Source organism: Trypanosoma cruzi, genomic scaffold (genome assembly GCF_000209065.1).
Source record: "Trypanosoma cruzi strain CL Brener 1047053512861 genomic scaffold, whole genome shotgun sequence".
Taxonomy (NCBI): Eukaryota; Euglenozoa; class Kinetoplastea; order Trypanosomatida; family Trypanosomatidae; genus Trypanosoma; species Trypanosoma cruzi.
This window is the reverse complement of record NW_001849453.1, coordinates 65820-84120: the sequence shown is the minus strand read 5'-3', so window position 1 is coordinate 84120 and position 18301 is coordinate 65820. Positions and strand designations below refer to the sequence as shown.

Genomic DNA, 18301 nt, shown 5'->3' with positions numbered 1-18301 from the left:
CTCCGACACAAGCAGCACCGCCTGCCCCGCCACGACGGGCTCCGCGTCCAAACACCGCGCCGTCACGAGCAGGGCTCCACCGCGATCACTGCTATGGCCGCTTGTCCTGTTGTCGTCGCCATGATGATGCTGCTGCATGCCTCCCACGGGGGTCCCGCCCTGGAGTCGAACGATCATTGTGTCCATAAACTTTCTCGACTCCGCAACACCCACGAGCAGGCCGTATTCAACACGTGCTAACACGGTCTCCGCGGTGGCACAAAGTTGCACCTCCCCAGTGTGTTCACTCTGTCGTGCGGAGTCTGCGTGAATCAAAATAGACTCCACATGAACCACATAAAAATATGTCTTCTCCGCAGCGTCCTGATCCAAAGACGACGGTGTTGCGTGTGGACGATGCAGCACACTGCGCAACACGAGATCATTCACCGCCTCACGGTTTCGCAGCTGCTGCAGGGGAACTCGGATGGACACATCAACTGACAGCGGCTGAGGCGCGTACACATAGCCACGACAGAGGCAAAGAAATGGTGGTATTGGCGGCGGCAGCGCAGGCCGCGTCTCGACACGTTTCTTCCCACCCTTCGATGGGCCGGATCGCTTTGCTCGACTACCCATTCCCCCCGCCCTCTACCGCAGGCACCACCACACCCCTGAAGCCAAACCGCGTCAAAAAAAAAAAAAAAAGATAAATAAAATAACATAAACGGATAATAATTGGGGCTCCCTCAAATTTTATTGACGTTTTTTTTTTTTTTTTTTTTTGTGTGTGTGCGTGTGAGGGAGAGTTTACTTTCACTCCTCGCTTTCTCTTTCACACCCGCAAAAGACGTGTCGCGCACACCAACGCAAAATCACGTATTTCTCCGCATGGCAAGGGCACCAATAGAAGTAATATGGAGCAACTGTGCAGAGTCGCACAAAAAACAAAGGGGGTAGCAATAATTCAACACATCCAACATATTCAAAGAACAACGAAAAAAAAAAAAAAAAATTGCCCCATGAGCACGAAACGCTGCCTAAACGTATCTGCTTCTTGTCAGTGTTTTTTTTTTTTTTTTTTTTTGGTTTAGGGTGGAGGCAATTGTCTGATTGATTTCCGTCGTCGTTTCCTCAGTCCATGTTGCCTTTCCTTTTTTTTGTTCTGTTTTCTACCCGGAAACCACACATGGCCCTTTATATATATAAAGATGTACGTATGTTTGTATTCCACAGTGAACAAGAGAGAGTGAGAAAAAAGAGAGAGGAAAAAAAACAAAAAAACAGAAGTTACCGGTCATTTCTGCTTCTCTTCGCCCTGCGCAGCTCCAGCAAACCCTGCGGTGTGGCCTGCCAGGAGCACAATTCGCGACTGTAGTAGTCCCGCGTCAGTGGGTCCCAAAACATGTCCAAATCAAAACTGTAAAAGAGGTCGCTCTTGTCATCGTACACCCAGTCATTGGCGCCATCGATGGTAATCTCAAGCTCCTCAGCGGTGAGGTACAACGGCTCCTCCGGCTCGCCAAGTATTGGACGCAGAAAACGAGTCATATGTCTGCTCCTCTCACCGTGGCTCGTCTGCGCGCGTTCTCTTCGACGGCGCTCCTGTTCCCTCCGCTCATCATACTTTTGGGCGGTCTGGGCACGAATGGAGTGCGGATATGAACACAGGAAGATAGCAGTGATGCAGGCAACGAAATTAAAGCATATAGACGCAATGTAGACATCAAACCCCCAGTCATATCTAACGCGACACTGTGGTGAGGGACTGTGCAACGCCTCACACGCTCGTCGTTCACAACGTGTGTAAAAGTGAAATAACACACAGTTCACTATACCACATGGTAAGGCTAAAAGAAGCAAACACAACACGACCAATGAGCTGTGCGAGCGAGTTGGGCGGCTTGCTATCCGCAATGTCACAATAATACCCAAAAGAATACAAAAAAACTGTACAATAGCAAGGCTCCACATGGCACTAATGTACGCACGCACAAAGGATTCAGATGACTCACATATAATCGCTTTCGTCAGACTATCACGCAGCTGACGTGGATACCTCGAGCTACCGCGTTGCATGCAGAACCCTACAACCCCTTCATAGCAGGAGAAAATCAGCCCCATAGACCGATACTGAAGATGATTCAATGTCACAATCCACTCTGTCGAGCACATACCAATCGCCATGCAAAAAACCGAAGGAGCAAGTAGGCAAAGAAGGAATGTCACAAAACGATTGAATGCGTTAATGCTATTATATTTCGTTTCCTTGTACAGTGCAATCTTCTCAACTGCCGTGCGGTCGCGCCTCAGTTCACCGTCAAGGTGCAACTTCATGTTCCCAAGTCGGTTTGGAATGTACACCTCTGATGGAACGGGAGAAACCGAATCAACACGCGTGATGTGCGTATTTGTGGTGAGGTTGGCGGCGACAATAGACCCCGCTTCCGATGCGGGCTCATGGCGCACCTCACCGCCGTCCCTTGGCATCCTTCGATGAAGCTATGACACTGTAAATAATGAAAGAAAAAGAAAAATAGAAAACAACATGCATCGCCATGTGCTCGCAACACGCACACACACACACACCAATACATAGAAAGAGTTTTTGTGTGTGAAAGAGAGAAAAAATCCAAGACACACGCATCACATCACTCGCATGAAGATTAAACAAAAAAAGGGGGGGAGAAGGATAAGGGGAGGAGAAACGTGTCAAGTTGATCGCCCCCTCACTACTCCCCAAGGCAAATCCCAAAGAAGTGAATGGCCAAAAAGCTGAATGCCTCGCTGACGACCGAGCGTGGGACAAATCCCGTCGTAGCGGGTTCCAGTGTCCCCAATTCTGTGTGATGAGGCGTGTTAGAAGTGTTTTTGTCTGTGCAGAGAAGTTGCAACACCAACGCGCCACTGCCGCGGTCATCCAGCAGGTACAAAAGAATCTGTGTGGCCTCCGCCCGCTCCTCGGGACTCATTTTGTGCGCCACTGTTGCCATCCCCGATTGCGCGACCTCTGTTGCCCACGACGACAGGCAGCAGAGTGCCTCGTGAAGGAGATAAAATAAATGCCTGGCGGCGGCGCAAAGTGCTTTGAGTGTGAGAAACCCGTCGTGGGCAGGAACTCCAGTGGCATAATCACAAGATTCGGTAAGCCAACGCGCCGTGTCAACAACACCACGAAAGGCCCGAAGTAATGGGAGAAGAAGGGCGACAAGAGCCGATGTGGCCTCCTCTGCCATAATCCCTCCTCCTTTTCCCCCTCCCGTTGTTCCCAGGCGTTCATGAATCCATCCCGGTGAGAGTTGCAGGAGATACTCCGGCACAACATGGCGAAAGTCCACAGCATTAACGCAACTGTGCACGTCATTTGCCGAGGGAATGAGCACGGCGGCAGAAGGATATCCTGTACCGTCTCCACCCGGACGCAATGGCAGAGTCCAACCCTCATCGGCCTGCAGGGATGAAGGACACCATGGCGTCAACGCCCTCGATGAAAAGTCTCGAATCATGGCATGTGAAGCGTCTTTGGAACATGGACACGGTCTCCTCATTGTCGTTAAAGTCATGTCATCTGAGCTCATCCCTTCTGTATCGGCAAAACAAAAAGATGAAGAATGCGTTTCTCTTCTGTTTTTGGCATCTCCAGTCACCGCAGTTAACAGGCTCCGCTCATGTGGGAAGAAACGAGCCCGCAGAGTCTCCGCCTCCTCCGTGAGAGCCCTCACGTTGGACTCATGTATCTTAAACCATTCCCGCTGGCGAGATACACTTGCGTAGATGCGGTAGAGTTGTATCTTCAGCTGCGCCGTCAGCGAATCCTCGCGCGTCCACGGGTGAGACGGCTGCGTCTTCTCCTCGTCCATGCCCTCCCGCCGCTCCGCCGTGCAACGATGAGCAGGACGCATCCGCACGTCTGGAAAAAGTGAAGAGTAAAGAGAAGAAAAGGGGAAACATGAGATGGCCAACCGTCCACAGACAGAGGGGGGAAAAGAAAAGGAAAAGCAACGACATGAGAAAGAAGTGTTGTCCGGGCAGAAAAAAAAAAGGAAAAAAAAAAACTTTTTCATATCGAGAAGAAAAAACACCAAATGCCTTTCATGCCTATTTCCCGCCGGGATGAAACATCACACGTCGTGGAAGGGCCCGTCCACCCCGCACCGCCTCCTCTCTGACCCCTTCCCTCACACACACAGAGCCACGGAGGCGTGGTACCATCATCATCATCATTTACCACCCACACTGCATGTAGGGATGGCACGCCAACAAAGAAAAAAACAGGAAGATACAAATAGACAAAAAGCCGCAAATAAAACAAAGAAAGAAAAGAGCAAAGTGAGAGTAAAGGGGGATGAGAACAAAAGGAGAGCGTGTGCCATATATGCAGGGGCAAGCTAACAAACATTTCACCACACATAAGCATTTACTTCCTCTTTAAAGACGTAGCGATGATGTGTCAATAAATAGAAATTTATCAGGGGTGGGGGAGGCGGAGACCACTGCACATTCCAATCAACATCCCCCATTCTTGCTATTCATCCCGCCCCCCTCCCCACATGCATCAAAAACCCTGGTGTTTTCCTCCTTTTCGGCTCCCCTTTTCATCTCCCCCTTATTCAATCTGACCGCCTGATAAAATCTTGTATGTTCTTTTTATTCTTACATCTTCTTCTTCCTTTTTTTTTTTTTTTGTTTTTCTTCCTCTTCTTCTTGTCCTTTCCGGTTGAAGCGACACATCACCGTCCCTCCTTCCTTGGGACCGGCACATGCGGGTACTTCGCCTTCCATATTCCCTCGTTCACCTGCGAGTAGTCCCAATTCTTGGCGCATTCCTTCGCCCACCACACGCGGCGCATCATGGATGTCTCCCTGTTGCTTGCGACATTCGGGTAAAACGCCGACGAGAGAGCGGAGCCAACGCAGAACCCCAAAACAGTAAAGCCACTGAAGGTACTGAACAGGACAAACCCCGTGTTGCAGCGTGAGACGACGTAGTAACTTCCAAGCACCGTCGAGAAAGTGGCGGTTGCCACTGCGAATGTTAACTGCTTGCGTCGCACCTGCCACTGTCTGCCCCACACACCACCTTCCCTCTCAAATCGCAGTAAGTCGCTTGGATACATCATTGGAAGATCCGAAACGAGAATCGTCCCTCCTTTGCCCGTCATTCTTCCTCCCTTCGGTTGCCTCCGTGTGCCGTAAGAAGATGGTACAAAATAATGATAATAATAATGACAATAATAACAATACAAGTAATAACACGCGCTATCTAATTATTACTATTTTTTTTTCCTTTTTGTTTTCAAAAGTCCGCGCGGAAAAACAATGAATGCACCTTCTATTAAACCCAGCCGCCACGTCCTTTCCTCTCCCTCTCTCTCTTTGTGTGTGTGTGTGTGTGTATTTTATGCGTGTGAAAATAAACACGCAACAGACAATTTTTAAGGGGTTTTATTAAACGCCAAAAGAGGGAAAAAAAAGAAAAAAAAAAAAAAGAAACACACATGACACGCCAAAGGCAGTGGAAAATAACCCCCCACACTCACACACACTCACAGAGAGAAAGAGAGGGAAAGAAAGAGAGAAAATGAGGCACACATGTAAATGTAAACACGTAAGCACACCCACACTCACACATGTATGCCGCTATAATACGTCTTGGCAATTTATTGCGGCTCCACAAAAAAAAAAAAAAAACGTGTGGATATGTACGTTAATGGCTGTCAATTCATCTCCTTCTCCTTTTGTTCCTTCTCTCTCTCTTTTTTTTTTCTCTTTTATCCGTGAAGCTGAAAGGAAAACTACATTGCCGTCCACACGCCCCTCTCCTCCCCCCTCCCCTCCACGTTTCCCTGAGAATCAAAAAGGCACACACGCGGCCAATCCAAACATATTCAAAAACACGTTATGAAAATAAATGTGGGAGGGACAAAAAAAAAAGAAAAAAGAAGAAAAAAAGAGGGGTTCTCCTGTTTTTTTTTTGTTTTATTTTTATTTTTATTTTTTATATTTAAAAATCCATCGTCATTTCATGCCTTTTTTTTTTTTCTATATTTCTCTCGCTTTCTCGTCTTCTCTTTTTCTCCTTCTCGTTTTTTTTTTTTTTTTTGTTATTGTTGTTTTTCTCCTTTTTCCTTTTTTTTTTTACGCCTGGTTTCTGTCTGGCATCTCTCTTGTCTCTTTTCCCTTGGTCTACTGTAATGTGCTGCTCCCTCCATTATCAATCCGGCACAATGAAGAAGAGAGTAGGAGAGAGAGAGAGAGAGAGAGCCACAGTCGCCACCTTCCTCATCGACAGCACCGGAGGCCCCTCCAAGCCTCACCTCAACCTCTTCATTGCCTTTATATATAAATATAGATGTAGATATGTATACGGGCCCCCGTGTGCATTGATGTCAGCTCTTTAGTTAATTCCTTTTTGTTGCTGTTATTTAGTTGGGTGCTTTTTCTTTCTTTTTTTCTTTCCCTGCCTGTCGTTGCTTGCTGTTTGTTTGCTTGTTTGTTTTTTTCGTTTTTTTTTTTTTGATTATGATTATTATTATTTTGACGCCCCTTTTCTATCCCTGTCACAGCACATACTACCCGCCGCTTGCCTTCGCCCGGGACACACCACGCCATGAAGGAACGCCTTCCAATTCTCCTCAAGAAAATATGCACTTGCGTGTGTTTCCGTGTGTGTGGCCCCTTTTTCTCCCTCACCCGCTTTTAGTAGCGACGGCGCGGTGGGCTGCGGCTGCGGCTGCGGTCGCGGTCGCGGTCGCGCTCGCGAGCAAATCTCTTCGGGCTACGGCTCCTGCTGTGGCTGTGACGGCGCCGATGCCGTTCGTACGAGTCTGAGCGGGATCGAGCACGGCGACGATCCTCGCGCCTGTCAACATCCCGCCGGTCGTTAAAATCCCGCCGGTCAACAAACTCCCGCCGATCGCCGTAGTCGCGCCGGTCGTTGTAGTCGCGCCGGTCGCCGTAGTCGCGTCTGTCGTTGTAGTCGCGCCGGACAAATTCACGTCGGTCGTTTTGGTTGCGGCGGTTGTCGCGTGGGCCGGAGCGGCAATCACGGGAAAGATGGCCATTGCGGCCGCAGTTGCGGCAATACGGCTCGACCGCACGGCACTGCAGCGCCACATGTCCTTCCCTGTCGCATTTGAAGCAGCGTTGACGCTGGCGCCGCTCCACATCGACGCGGGAGCCGTTCAGTTCCGTGCCATGCAGCCGGAGCGCTGCAACACATGTCTCCTCGTTGGGAAACCCAACAAACGCGAAGTGCTTCTTCTCGTGGATAAATATATCGACGGGTTCTCCAGCGGAGAGAAAGAAGGCGCGGAGGTCGTCCTCGTTTGTGTTTGGCGGCATTCCCTTCACCACTACTTTCGTCGGCAGCACATTCTCACGCGGACCAGTGCGTTTCTTCTCCACCTCAATGGCAACGCCATTCAGTTCCCGACCGGTCATCTGCAGGGCGGCCTCAAGAGAGTCGGTGTTGTCAAAGCCGACAAAGGCGTAGCGGCGCCGTGGCTCTAAAAAGAGATCGGCGATGGTTCCAAGCGGTTCAAACAACTCACGAAGCTGCTGCTCTGTTGTATTCTCTGCGATGTTTCGAACGGCAACCTTAAATTCCTCACGGAAACGCTTGCGGTTATCGCGCGGCGACGCGTCCCTACCGTCACCCCCTCTCTCTCCATCTGTCGCACCGTTTTTCTGGTTATCATCCATGTTGTTGTCTGAGCGTCCGTGATAAGAATCATTCTCGTGCCTCTTCTTCTCCACCTGAATGAATGCACCGTTTTCAAACTCCATGCCATCCATATTAAGTGCCTCATTGAAGTCTTCCTCGTTCTCAAACGATAGCGTTGCGGCGTTCCTCTCCAATGTGCAATGAGTCACATCGCCTACACGGCTAAAGAAGTCACGAACAGCGTCCTCTCTCGTGTCCTCCGGAAGACCACGCACCTGAATCGTGTACGACATCCTTTATATATATTATATTATATTATTTTATTTTATATATTCAAAATGTTGCCTGTCTCTTAGATTCAGTTCTACAGCTCGCTCTTCTTTTGTGCGTCAACGAAGCCCAGCAGCTGAGTTATCTTGTATGACCTGATTTCTGTTTACTACCCACTCCTTACAAATCCTCTCGGTAGCTTTTTACGTACCTGCCGTTTTTATGCTTCTTCTTCTTCTTCTTCCCTCTTTATCTTTGGGACCTTAATTCCCTTCTATTCCTCTTCCTTTTGTCCTTCACCTATAGACTGTCTGCCTCGCGTGCACGCCCTCAAAAGTTAGTGCTGTGTGACTAATTGCCTTCTTATTTTTATTTTTGTTGTTGTTGTTCTTGTTCTTCTTCTTCTTTTCGGCGGAGCGAGTGCTGCCGTTCCCCTCCAACGAACCGCTGCTTGTTTTAAGTAACGATCTGGTAGTTGCTTCATCATATCAGGAGGGAGTTCCAAGGCAAAAACCAAGTTGCAAGTGTAATTTGGCAAGTGTGTGTATGTAAGTATGCATGCATGTATGTGTGAGTGTTGTTGTTGTTGTTGTTGCGTTTTTGCATCCCCTTCTCACCCACCCCTTTGACGGCGAGCAGCAGACAAAAACGAAAAAACACATGGCGGCGTTCACGACCCACGTCTCCCTCCCTTTTTCCGTCACCCAAAAATTCACTCTAAATCCCACCCATTCACGTCATTCGCGACCCAGCCAAAGCGTGCCCTCTCAACCCTCCCCTCCCCTCCCCTCCCCCCTCTTTTTCCTCCTTTTCAAGTCTCTTTGGCCGGAAACTTACGTGTACGCAGGTACCTCGTGTGTATGTGCGTTTCTGTCCGTCTGTCTGTGCGTGCATACGTGCCCGTCTGCGTGTATATAATGCATGTATATATCTATATATTTATATGCGTACATGTATGCCTACGCCAAAGGTTCATGATGCCCACAGCACAAAGCAAAACCGCTGGAAGAAATACCAATAATGCCTGGCAGTCATCGCAAAACAAATATATAAGAATAATAATAATAATAATATGTAAAAGATATAAAAAAATCCGCGTTTTTCCTTTTTTTTTTTTTTCTTCTTGTTTTTGTTTATGGAGCGCACATCAGCCACCGTCATCGTCGCGGAAGCACTCAAAAACAAAATAAATTTTGCACAAACACTCAAGTAACAAATCCAAAAAAAAAAAAAAAAAAAAGAAGTTTAAAAGCAAAAAAACAACAACAACAAAAAAGTCCCCCCCACCCCCCCCCTACTGCGAGTACACACGCGCATCGTTACTTGCCTCCCTTCTACCATCCTACAAAGCAATAAAACGTGGATGGTTGGACGATGAATACAAACTTCAGGGCCTCACAGACACACACACACACACAAGCAAAAAAAAAACTGCTTATCCGTGCCCTCCCCGCATGCATATAAATATATATTTACTGCACATCGTTTTGTTTGTTTGTTTTATAGACACCCCCCCCCACCCACCCCCCCCCTTCAATCCGCCCTCCCCGTTAATTATTATGGGGGAAAGGACGGAAAAAAAAAAAAAAGCAAATATTTTTCCCCTCGCGGGATTGTCGTTATGAGCGCGGGGGAAAGTTTTTCACACCATAATGTCTGGGGGGGGGGGAGGGGGTCACGCGTGTTACTGTGCATCGTGTGGGCCATCCAAATTAGAAAACATAAAAATAATAAAAAAGAAAAAAAGAAAAAAAGAAAAAAAGAAAAACAGCACCACCAACACCAGCAACAATAAAATAATAAAAGAAAATCATTGATCCCTACAGTCAGCTTTACATTTGCATACAAAAATATGCAAATGTTTATTATACGTATATATATATATATATATGCCGAATACAGTCTCGCGCCGTTAAGACGATGAAACGCATACATCGGCCCAATTCAGAAAAATCATGCAATATTCTTCTCTACAGATGATATACACTCAAGATGGGGGTAACAATAAAAATAATAACAATAAATAAATGAGTTAGGATGAGGATTACTTCTTTTATTTTCGTTCATCCATACTTCTGTAGATACGTAATGTGCATATTTGCTGTCAATCGTATGTAAACATTAAAAAGCAAAGTGGTTCTTTCAATCGGAAGTAATTCCCCCTCTTAACACCACTAATACTAATTCCCACAAAACTCTTTACTATATTTTAACTATTCAGTAGTATCACTTTTTCCCCCAAATTTATTCTTTACTCTCATACACCCACTCATGCTACACGTTGTGATGGAGGTAGCTACGTAACGATGGACTATTCCCTGCACCGTCGACGCAAGGCCAAAATGAATGGCTTCTCAGCCCTTTCGTTAAAAAATAAATGACACCGCCACGGCCAGAAGCCACGCAGCCAATAGGCCACGTGAGAGCAAAAGTCCGGTGACGCAGTGAAAAGCTCCTCAAACACGCCGTGCTGACGGTGCAGTTCACGCTGTGAGTATCGCACCAACAAGTAGTCCAACCCGTCGCTTTTGTACACGCCGCGCTCCTCATCAAAGAGAGTGGGATCCTTGGTGTAACGCAGTTGTACCCCCCGCAGTTGCCTCCGATCGGCCCCGGACAGAAGTACACTCGCGGCATCACTGGCAGTTGAAGGTCCGCCCATGACTCCGTATAAATCCCCGTCGTGATACTCACGAAACCGCCCCAGTGGAGAAGTTATACCCTCCGACAAATGAAGAAGCGCCACGAACGGCAGGGCAAATATCGCAACAAGTCGATCTCTAAGCGAAGAGGGATATAACGGGAGGTACCCTATTCTCCCATCCACAAATTGCCCTGGGGGCTGTAGATGATGTGCCTTCTGAAACCGATTGATACCCGTCATGCCAGCGTAGGCGTCAATGAATACCGTGAGCGAAACAGTTTGGTCCGCACTCCCCACGCCCAGGCGATTGGCACATGAATTGTTGTCAAAAATATCCTTCTCAATGATTTGATGCAGTTTTTTTAACGCATCCGCACCGGGATAATTGTGAATGCTAAAATACACAGACATCACCACCGTCATAAGCTGCAGGAGAAATAAGCCCAAGAATACGGCCATCGTCACACGCTTCATTCGCTGCTCATAGTGAACGTGCTTACATTTCCGCTGTTTGCTTGCATTGCCCCGTTCCGGTTGTTGAAGCACAGTTTTTCCATTTCCATCCTTCACGTGTGCAGAGCCGTCCCCTTCCCTCGCGATCAACTCATTCCACGTCAAAGAAACAGCAGCGGCCACAGGCGCCAAAAAATTCGGAAAAGCCACCATAATAAATCGCAGCTCCTTGTGCGGCAGGAAACTATACAGAACCACAAAGAGAGCTGCCGGAAGCAACACGGCACGGTACCGGACACCCGTGTCCAACCACAGTGAAAACAACGCCCCACGAAAAGAAGAAGAAGGGGAATACGGTGAAAGTGAAAACAACGAAGCCGCTGGAGCTCGAGAGCAAAAGGCCACCATAAGATGGATTAGCCGCCGGCCCAAATCCCAGCATGCCAAACCCACCAACAGCAGTAGTGGCATGTACTCAAACAAAAAGGCTCGTGGCAGCGCATACGTGACGTACCAGTGCCATGGCAACCGCCCCCAGCGCCATGACTGATTCTCGACGGTGTTAAAAAACAGCACAGTGGCTTCAGGCCAAACCCAACGACCCCACAGGAAGCTGTCCAAAGCGACGCTGCAGCCAAAAGCAAGCACCAAAGAGAAAAAGCTAACCAACGCAGATCGCGCAAGAGTCACATCACGCTGTAAAAGCAGAAAAAGTCCGGATGACCCAAGCAACAAGATGGTATCACAGCGAAAAACCGCAGCGCTGACATTCAGTAACGCAAAAGAATGATAGTGCATCCCGCGCAACGTACACCCGCATGCCAAACTGCACAGAATGAGCGCGTACGTATTTGGAAGCGCCCTCGTCGCGTAGAACAGAAGATGAAACTGTAGGATGCACAAAAGAAAAAAAACAAAAGACGCAGAGCAACGCTTCCGCGTTGGTCTCGCAGTAGACTTCACAATTTTATTCTCAAACTCATCGATTCCAGTCGCAACGTACCACAAAGCGCCACACACCATTGACCCCAGAACAAGACGGCACGCGTGAGAGAAGAACATGGGACTTTTCGGCGCGGTCACCTCCAGGAAGAATGGATGCTCCACAATCCACTTTTTATTATCCATTATGTTGCTTAAAACCCCCGCATGAAGAAAAGTATATTTGACGACTGTACCGATGGGTTCCACCACGAGTGTAACAATCAACAACGTCAAGGCAACGACAATCCATGGGCCAACAAACGTTCGTGGGACCACTCCCGGAAATTCATGATGATCCCAACACTCCGGAGCTGGACAGAAAATAAAGTCATGCATTGCCTGCATGCCAAAGCTTTCCTCTACCTTTGTGTATGGGCACAGCACCTCACACACAACACAAGACGCAAATAAGACAACCAGGCCAAGCCGAGCGTAACCCTTCATGTCTTCCGCACAAAAATCTTCTACGTTTGCAGACAATAAACACACAACAACCAAAAAAAAAATTGAAAAAAAATTTTGAAAAAAAAAAAAAAAAGACAAAAAAAACTTCACTTGCGCCCCAATGCCAGCGCACTGTACTGCACTCGGTGGACGAGAGGTTCCTGCCAGGACCCAACACACACATACACAAATATATATATATATATATTGCCGTCAGAGAAAAGGCCTTCACAGCATCCGGCAGTGCGTCCTTCTCACTTTTTTCGGGTGCTGTTGTTTCTTCAGTTCCTCCTTTCGTCCAATGCGCCAAAAGACAAAAAACACCGCAAAAAAAGCAAAAAAAAAACGTTCGGTAGCACCCGCACCATCGGCCTTCACGGCGCCGCGTGAAGGGCAGGAGCCAAACCTCACATCGCTCCAGGCACAACGTGCCCCGCCAGCGCATCCGTCACGGCAGGCCGCCTTGTTCGCTACTGTGCACCGTCCCGCGTCCAGTACACCTGGCCCTCCATCCCTCCCTCGTCCATCTGGTGCCCACGCTCAATCTCGGGGAGTCGGTAGTTCATGAACACCACCTGCATCTCGTCCAGCGTCATGTCCTTCACCCAGCCCCTGGCGTTGAGGTACCGCCGCGCCATCTCGCGCTGCCTGAGGTCCCTGTGGTACGGGCTCTTCGGGTGGCTCGCCTGCCACAGGGCGTGGAAGAGACCGGGCTCCTTCAGCCCCTCCTCAATCTGCGCCTCGCTAAGCGGGGCAAAATTCGGGCGGTGCAGCCGCTCGATCAGCGGTGCCTCCTCCAGCTCCCGCTGCCGCAACGCCTCGTACTGCTCCATGTGCATCGCACGGTACCTCTCGCTCTCCTCCGCGTACTGCTTCTCCGTCACGCCCTTCACGGGAGAGCTGTGCGGCGTGTCGACGCCGACAAAACACACGCCCATGCGGCGCGCCTGCCCCACCACTCGACGCACGCGCGTCTCAATGAGTGGGTACTCCGGCCTTCCCCAACTCCTCGGCTTCATCTTCGCTATCTCGTACGCCATCTCCAGCGTCATTAGGGCGCAGTAGTGTCCGCGAATCGGCACCGGGCCGGTCTCACGGCGCTTCTTCCGCAGGGCCCGCAGAATAAACCAAGCCGTGGGCGGCGGCTCGATGGTGTACAGGTACGACTTGTCAAAGTACACCTGAATGCGTACGATGAGCTCCACGTCGTCCTTGAAGTGCGGCTTCGTGCGATCGTTAAAGGACTTTGCAAAATCCATGGCCTTCAGGCCGAGCTTCGAGAACTCCTGCCCCACCGGCGGGCCAGTGGCCGCCTTCCCCGCCTTGATGAAGAAGCGCCAGTTGTGCAGCACCCGCTTCCCAGGGAACTCCGGCACCGCGAAGATGTCCTTTGCCTTCGCCATCACAGCGGCATCCGGCATGCGGTTCGAGCCCGGCTCAACGTTAACGGTCTTCGGCCGGGCCCTCAACAGCGAGACCGTGCCTCGGCGGAGCATCTGCTTGCCTGTCCACACAACAGCTCCTTCTCCCCCTCCTGCTTACTGCTTACTGCCCGCACACCAAAGGAATAGGCGTGAAATAGGAGAAAGGCATAAACACACACACACAAATGCATGCATGCATCATGCACAGACGCCCACAACAAAACACGGAGAGGAAGAGACCACTGCCCCAGCCCCAAACACACATACACACACACACACAGAAAAAGAAAAAAAAAAGAGTTCAACACGCACACACGCACCAACCTAAACCGCTTTTCCCACCTGCAGCATGCAGCACAGCGTGTCGCGTGTCTTCTCGCACGGGCCGCCCGACACCTCGCGCCCAATGTGCCGCAGCTCGTCCTCCCGAACACGCTGCAGTCGCGCCTCCAGGTCCGCAACGGTCACGCCAAGGCCCACCGCAAGCTTCTCCATGCCACCGGACTCGCCATAAAACGTCCGCCGCTGATGAACGTGTCGTGCCGCCAGGTAGTCAAGCAGCCAGCGCTCCAGGTGCTCCACGTCCCTCCCAGTCCCGCCGCCAACCGCTCCCAACGCCTCGCGAAAGGCCTCCCCATACGCGCACCGACCGCAGTGACGGGCGACCCTCTCAAGCATCGCACGCACTCCGCCCTCCTCCTCTTGCTCGCCGGCGCCCGCCGGTCCCGTCGCCCACCGCTGCAACGCCCACGTCGCGTTCACAGCATCGTTCTGCACAAGGTACGCCGTCACAAGGGCACGGAAGAAGTGCGGCGAAGAACACTGTCCTGCACTGGGCGATCCGCACTCAAGCTCCTCCGCCAGGCGCAGAACCGCGTCCGCCCTTCGCTCATAGGCAGACGCAAGGCACGACTCCACTCCTGCACCATGCATTCGGCTAAAGCAACAAGCACCTACCTCCCTATAACCCCCTAGCAAGCAGAGTAATGAGTGGTGGATGAGCAACAATCAGAGCAGAAAACACATCCGTGCGAAACGCGGCGACTCCCATCAAACCAACAAGGGTGCCCCACATGCACACACTGAAAATAATATAATATTGTGTTCCCCCAACCAGAAGATAACAATGACCCATTGGGCACAGCAAGCCACACATCGGCTCAGATCAGCCCAGCCCCAGAAAGATGCTTCTTCACGAGCTGCCACCCACCAATGTTTCATGTGGTGGCAGAACGTACGGAAGACGGTCCGGCAGAATGTGGCTGGCCTTCACAGACTTCTCAATGGCACACCACAGCGCCTCAAACACAACGCGGCCGCCGTTCTCGTTGAAGTGGAGACCATCAGAAAAATACTCACACCATGAGCCCTCGGCGTACGGCACCGTGTCAGCACTCCTGCCCAGAAAGACGCGGTACAGGTCGACCGTAAAAACATCCCCGTGCTCCTCATACTCCTCGGCCCCAACCCGCAGAGAAGCATCGCGATAGCGTCGCATGGATTCGAAGCTGCGGCCACAAGAATTGGGGTCACAACCAACGTCACGCAGCCACTGAAGTCGTCCCTTCTCGTCCAGCGGTGAGGGCGAAAGGAGGAATATACCACCAACGGGACATACGTGCTTGCGCACAGTGTCAATGATTGCCCTCAGGTTCGCACCGTATTCATCCAGTGAGACCTGCTGAGGAAATCCAGCGCAATCGTTGGACCCAAGCATCAGAGTCACGAACAGCGCCTTACCAGGTTGTGTGGGAAGAAGCTGCTGACGCCTCGTATCATCCTTCAGTATATCCAGCACCCAGCGCGTGTTGTAACCGCTTAGCCCACGATTGATAACATCCGCGCGGCGCACGTAACGCTTGCTGAGGCGTGACGCCCAGCCGGACTCGTAACCTTGCTGTGTCAGGGAGTCGCCCAGAAGAAGAGCGTACTGCATTTCTTTCTTTTTCATTTTCGCTGCCTTCTCTTTGGGTATGTCCACCAACTTCTCCCACCCTTGCCAATTGAAAGAGAGGAAGAAGTACAGGAAATAGGAACGACAGAAAAAATAGCAGTTAAAAGCGGATGCAGCTTCCAGATCGCCGTAGCATCAATGCCCTCATGCTCCCCCCCCAAAAAAAAAGGTCAAAAAGGACAAGAATTGACATGAATGTCCATCCCCATCGCCATCGGCATTTTAGCACCAAAATGGAGGTGGCGGCGTCTCCTGCACGGTGGACCAGTTGCTGCTTGCGCATGCCGCTTCCTCTGTAACGTAACCTGAAGTGGTATTCACGCCCCTTCCGTGCCTCTCATAGCAGCAAAGTATAAGAAGAAAAAAGAAAGAGACGCTTCTTTATGCTTTGCGATGTAGGCGCATGCATCTCATGACAATCCCATTTGATAGCCGCCCCCTTGTGACCGCAATCCGGCTGCCTTTCCACGCTTCTCAAATAGAACTGACTTCCTTAACCCTAAAACTTGCAGAAATACACACAATGAAAGAGAAAAGAAACAAAAAAAAATAATGATAATAATAAATAAAAGAAAAAAGAGGCAGCAACAAAAACAACCACAAAGTGTCCACAAAAACGCACAGTTGCACAAAAAAGTGCGTGTAAATGTATGTGTCTACGTGTGTTTGTGTAGGAAAGTACGAAAGAAAGTGCGCGACAAAAAATAAAAATAAAATAAAAATAAAAATAAATAAATAAACGGTTAAAAAGGGCACCTCACATCCACAGAAAGGCATAAACAAAAATAAAAATAACTTTTCTTCGCGATTCCTTTTCGTTCCATCCCTCCCCCTCCCGTCTCTCTCTCTCTCTCCCTTGTACTTTCACCCCTCTCCCCGGTGTTGTACAGACACACCGTTAGTGCCCAATAAATAATATTACTAGTCGTCGTAGTGGTGGTGTTAAAAACAAACATTACAAAAAAAAAAAAATGGGGACGGTAATTCCTCCAAAAAACAAAAAAAGAAATTCCCCTGCAAGACGCTCGCCATATATGTATATATGTGTATATATATGTATTCATCTTTTTTTGAATCAATCGATGTTTGTTCCTATCCATTTTCTCTACCGCCCTATTAACAACCAACTCAAAAATGTTCCACTTTCAAATAATGCACATAGAAACGATAGGACAAGCAACGCTGCCAAAAGTCGAAAAGATACTCTAAAACACAGGCAGTCCTTCCAAACTTTTTGCTTCCGCTGCGCTAGTGCAGGCGTGGGATGTGCAATTACGGCTGCTGGACGCGAGTTAATTGTAATACCCCCGCCAGCGCCGCTGTTGTGGAGAACCGTTGGGGGAACTAAATTATTCTTGGCTCGCGGTGAAGACACAACGCCCCCGGATTCCGTGGAGGGAGACTTCATATCTCGATTCCTGGCGGATCCAGCCACCGATAAACGCGGCGGGGCGACGGGTGGGGATTTTCTTTGTGTGTCTGTCTTAACTGTGTGGAAACGCGATTTTGGGACCGCGGGTGGTGACGGTGTAGAGACAGCATCACTCCCTGAAGGGGTAACCACTTGTGGGCTCTCCAGCAGCTTGGTCCCGTACCCACCCATCCGCATGACAAGACTCTCTGGGACGCCCTTGTCTCCGTACACGCAGCTCAATTGACGACGTACAACCTGTACATTTCCTGGTTTTATTTGCCCCAGCGTCTTCCAGAAGGCGGCGGCCTGTTCTACATACATCCTAGAGGAGCTGCGTCCAATATTTTTCCCATTCCCGTTTTCATTTAAGCTCTCCATGTACGTCTTTGCCTGATCTTTGGGAAGGACGGCAATATCCACAAACATATTGTCCTGCGTTTTTGCATTGGGCAAAACCAAAGCAGCTTCAGCGCCTCCTTGTCGTCGTAGTTGTGGGAGATCAAGAAGAAATTTAATTTTAACACTTTCCGTGGGAAATATAAAGCCGACTGAAGGCTTCACGCCGTAGCGATTGCGTACTGTACAAAGAACCTTAAAAACTATAATGTTCTCCGTCTTTTCTTCCGTACACTCAAGCAAATTCTTCACCTGAACAATATTCTCAATGATGATATCCTTTGGGGGGAGAGGAAAATACAGGGATTCCTGCGAGAACTGCACCAACGGTACCAAAGAAGCTGTCATTTTGAGGTCTAATATGTTTTTTGTAATTTTTTTTAATTTCCACCCACCCCCTTGTGGGCTGTAGGCAGTTTTAAGGGGAAAAAAAGAAAAAATTCCCCCTTTCGCCCCTTTTGCCTCCTCTCTCTCTCTCTCTCTGCCAGCCCTCTCCTCTCCCAACTTGTGGTGGCGACGGGGGATCTCCGCTTACTTTACAAGAAGACACACACAAACAAAAAAAAGAAAAAAAAAAGGCAACGGCGCAGGTGGTCGCAGGTGGGAGGAAAGAAGGAAAAATAAAAAAAAAGACCGTCGCGTTGCATACAAGAGGCACGTGCAGCCAACGCCA

The 18301-nt window shown here is 49.5% G+C and overlaps 10 protein-coding genes across 10 annotated transcripts, besides 30 other annotated features; all 10 read right to left on the bottom strand.

Annotated features, from left to right (window-relative positions):
• On the bottom strand, nt 1-618 carry Tc00.1047053509317.109 (hypothetical protein, conserved; the record flags this gene model as incomplete). Its single annotated transcript, XM_804102.1, has 1 exon — nt 1-618. A coding segment is annotated over one exon (618 nt), but the record flags the coding sequence as incomplete, so codon positions are not given.
• Nucleotides 1-18301: a sequence feature (heterozygous, non-Esmeraldo-like haplotype).
• Nucleotides 672-701: a sequence feature (AT_rich).
• Nucleotides 745-765: a microsatellite.
• Nucleotides 1046-1066: a microsatellite.
• Tc00.1047053509317.100 (hypothetical protein, conserved) lies at nt 1270-2469 on the bottom strand (the record flags this gene model as incomplete). The annotated part of the gene is made up of 1 exon (XM_804101.1): nt 1270-2469. One exon carries the CDS (start codon nt 2467-2469, stop codon nt 1270-1272), a length of 1200 nt encoding a protein of 399 aa, XP_809194.1.
• On the bottom strand, nt 2712-4043 carry Tc00.1047053509317.90 (hypothetical protein, conserved; the record flags this gene model as incomplete). The annotated part of the gene is made up of 1 exon (XM_804100.1): nt 2712-4043. The coding sequence occupies one exon, from the start codon at nt 4041-4043 to the stop codon at nt 2712-2714; it is 1332 nt and encodes a 443-aa protein (XP_809193.1).
• Nucleotides 4621-4685: a sequence feature (GA-rich).
• Nucleotides 4710-5141, bottom strand: Tc00.1047053509317.80 (hypothetical protein, conserved; the record flags this gene model as incomplete). The annotated part of the gene is made up of 1 exon (XM_804099.1): nt 4710-5141. One exon carries the CDS (start codon nt 5139-5141, stop codon nt 4710-4712), a length of 432 nt encoding a protein of 143 aa, XP_809192.1.
• Nucleotides 5189-5232: a microsatellite.
• Nucleotides 5446-5472: a microsatellite.
• Nucleotides 5904-5931: a microsatellite.
• Nucleotides 5946-5978: a microsatellite.
• Nucleotides 6010-6119: a sequence feature (A-rich).
• Nucleotides 6214-6243: a microsatellite.
• Nucleotides 6401-6495: a microsatellite.
• On the bottom strand, nt 6679-7938 carry Tc00.1047053509317.60 (RNA-binding protein, putative; the record flags this gene model as incomplete). The annotated part of the gene is made up of 1 exon (XM_804098.1): nt 6679-7938. One exon carries the CDS (start codon nt 7936-7938, stop codon nt 6679-6681), a length of 1260 nt encoding a protein of 419 aa, XP_809191.1.
• Nucleotides 7942-7976: a microsatellite.
• Nucleotides 8275-8324: a sequence feature (GA-rich).
• Nucleotides 8455-8488: a microsatellite.
• Nucleotides 8491-8510: a microsatellite.
• Nucleotides 8687-8709: a microsatellite.
• Nucleotides 8825-8872: a microsatellite.
• Nucleotides 8965-8988: a microsatellite.
• Nucleotides 9014-9050: a sequence feature (A-rich).
• Nucleotides 9136-9158: a microsatellite.
• Nucleotides 9639-9677: a microsatellite.
• Nucleotides 9782-9806: a microsatellite.
• Tc00.1047053509317.50 (dolichyl-P-Man:Man7GlcNAc2-PP-dolichyl alpha6-mannosyltransferase, putative) lies at nt 10227-12440 on the bottom strand (the record flags this gene model as incomplete). Its single annotated transcript, XM_804097.1, has 1 exon — nt 10227-12440. The coding sequence occupies one exon, from the start codon at nt 12438-12440 to the stop codon at nt 10227-10229; it is 2214 nt and encodes a 737-aa protein (XP_809190.1).
• Nucleotides 12493-12545: a microsatellite.
• Nucleotides 12629-12649: a sequence feature (AT_rich).
• Nucleotides 12911-13936, bottom strand: Tc00.1047053509317.40 (ribosomal protein L11, putative; the record flags this gene model as incomplete). The annotated part of the gene is made up of 1 exon (XM_804096.1): nt 12911-13936. One exon carries the CDS (start codon nt 13934-13936, stop codon nt 12911-12913), a length of 1026 nt encoding a protein of 341 aa, XP_809189.1.
• Nucleotides 14122-14144: a microsatellite.
• Tc00.1047053509317.29 (uncharacterized protein) lies at nt 14189-14797 on the bottom strand (the record flags this gene model as incomplete). Its single annotated transcript, XM_804103.1, has 1 exon — nt 14189-14797. The coding sequence occupies one exon, from the start codon at nt 14795-14797 to the stop codon at nt 14189-14191; it is 609 nt and encodes a 202-aa protein (XP_809196.1).
• Nucleotides 15057-15815, bottom strand: Tc00.1047053509317.20 (esterase, putative; the record flags this gene model as incomplete). The annotated part of the gene is made up of 1 exon (XM_804095.1): nt 15057-15815. The coding sequence occupies one exon, from the start codon at nt 15813-15815 to the stop codon at nt 15057-15059; it is 759 nt and encodes a 252-aa protein (XP_809188.1).
• Nucleotides 16328-16422: a sequence feature (T-rich).
• Nucleotides 16519-16550: a microsatellite.
• Nucleotides 16628-16695: a sequence feature (GA-rich).
• Nucleotides 16849-16878: a microsatellite.
• On the bottom strand, nt 16924-17976 carry Tc00.1047053509317.10 (hypothetical protein, conserved; the record flags this gene model as incomplete). The annotated part of the gene is made up of 1 exon (XM_804094.1): nt 16924-17976. One exon carries the CDS (start codon nt 17974-17976, stop codon nt 16924-16926), a length of 1053 nt encoding a protein of 350 aa, XP_809187.1.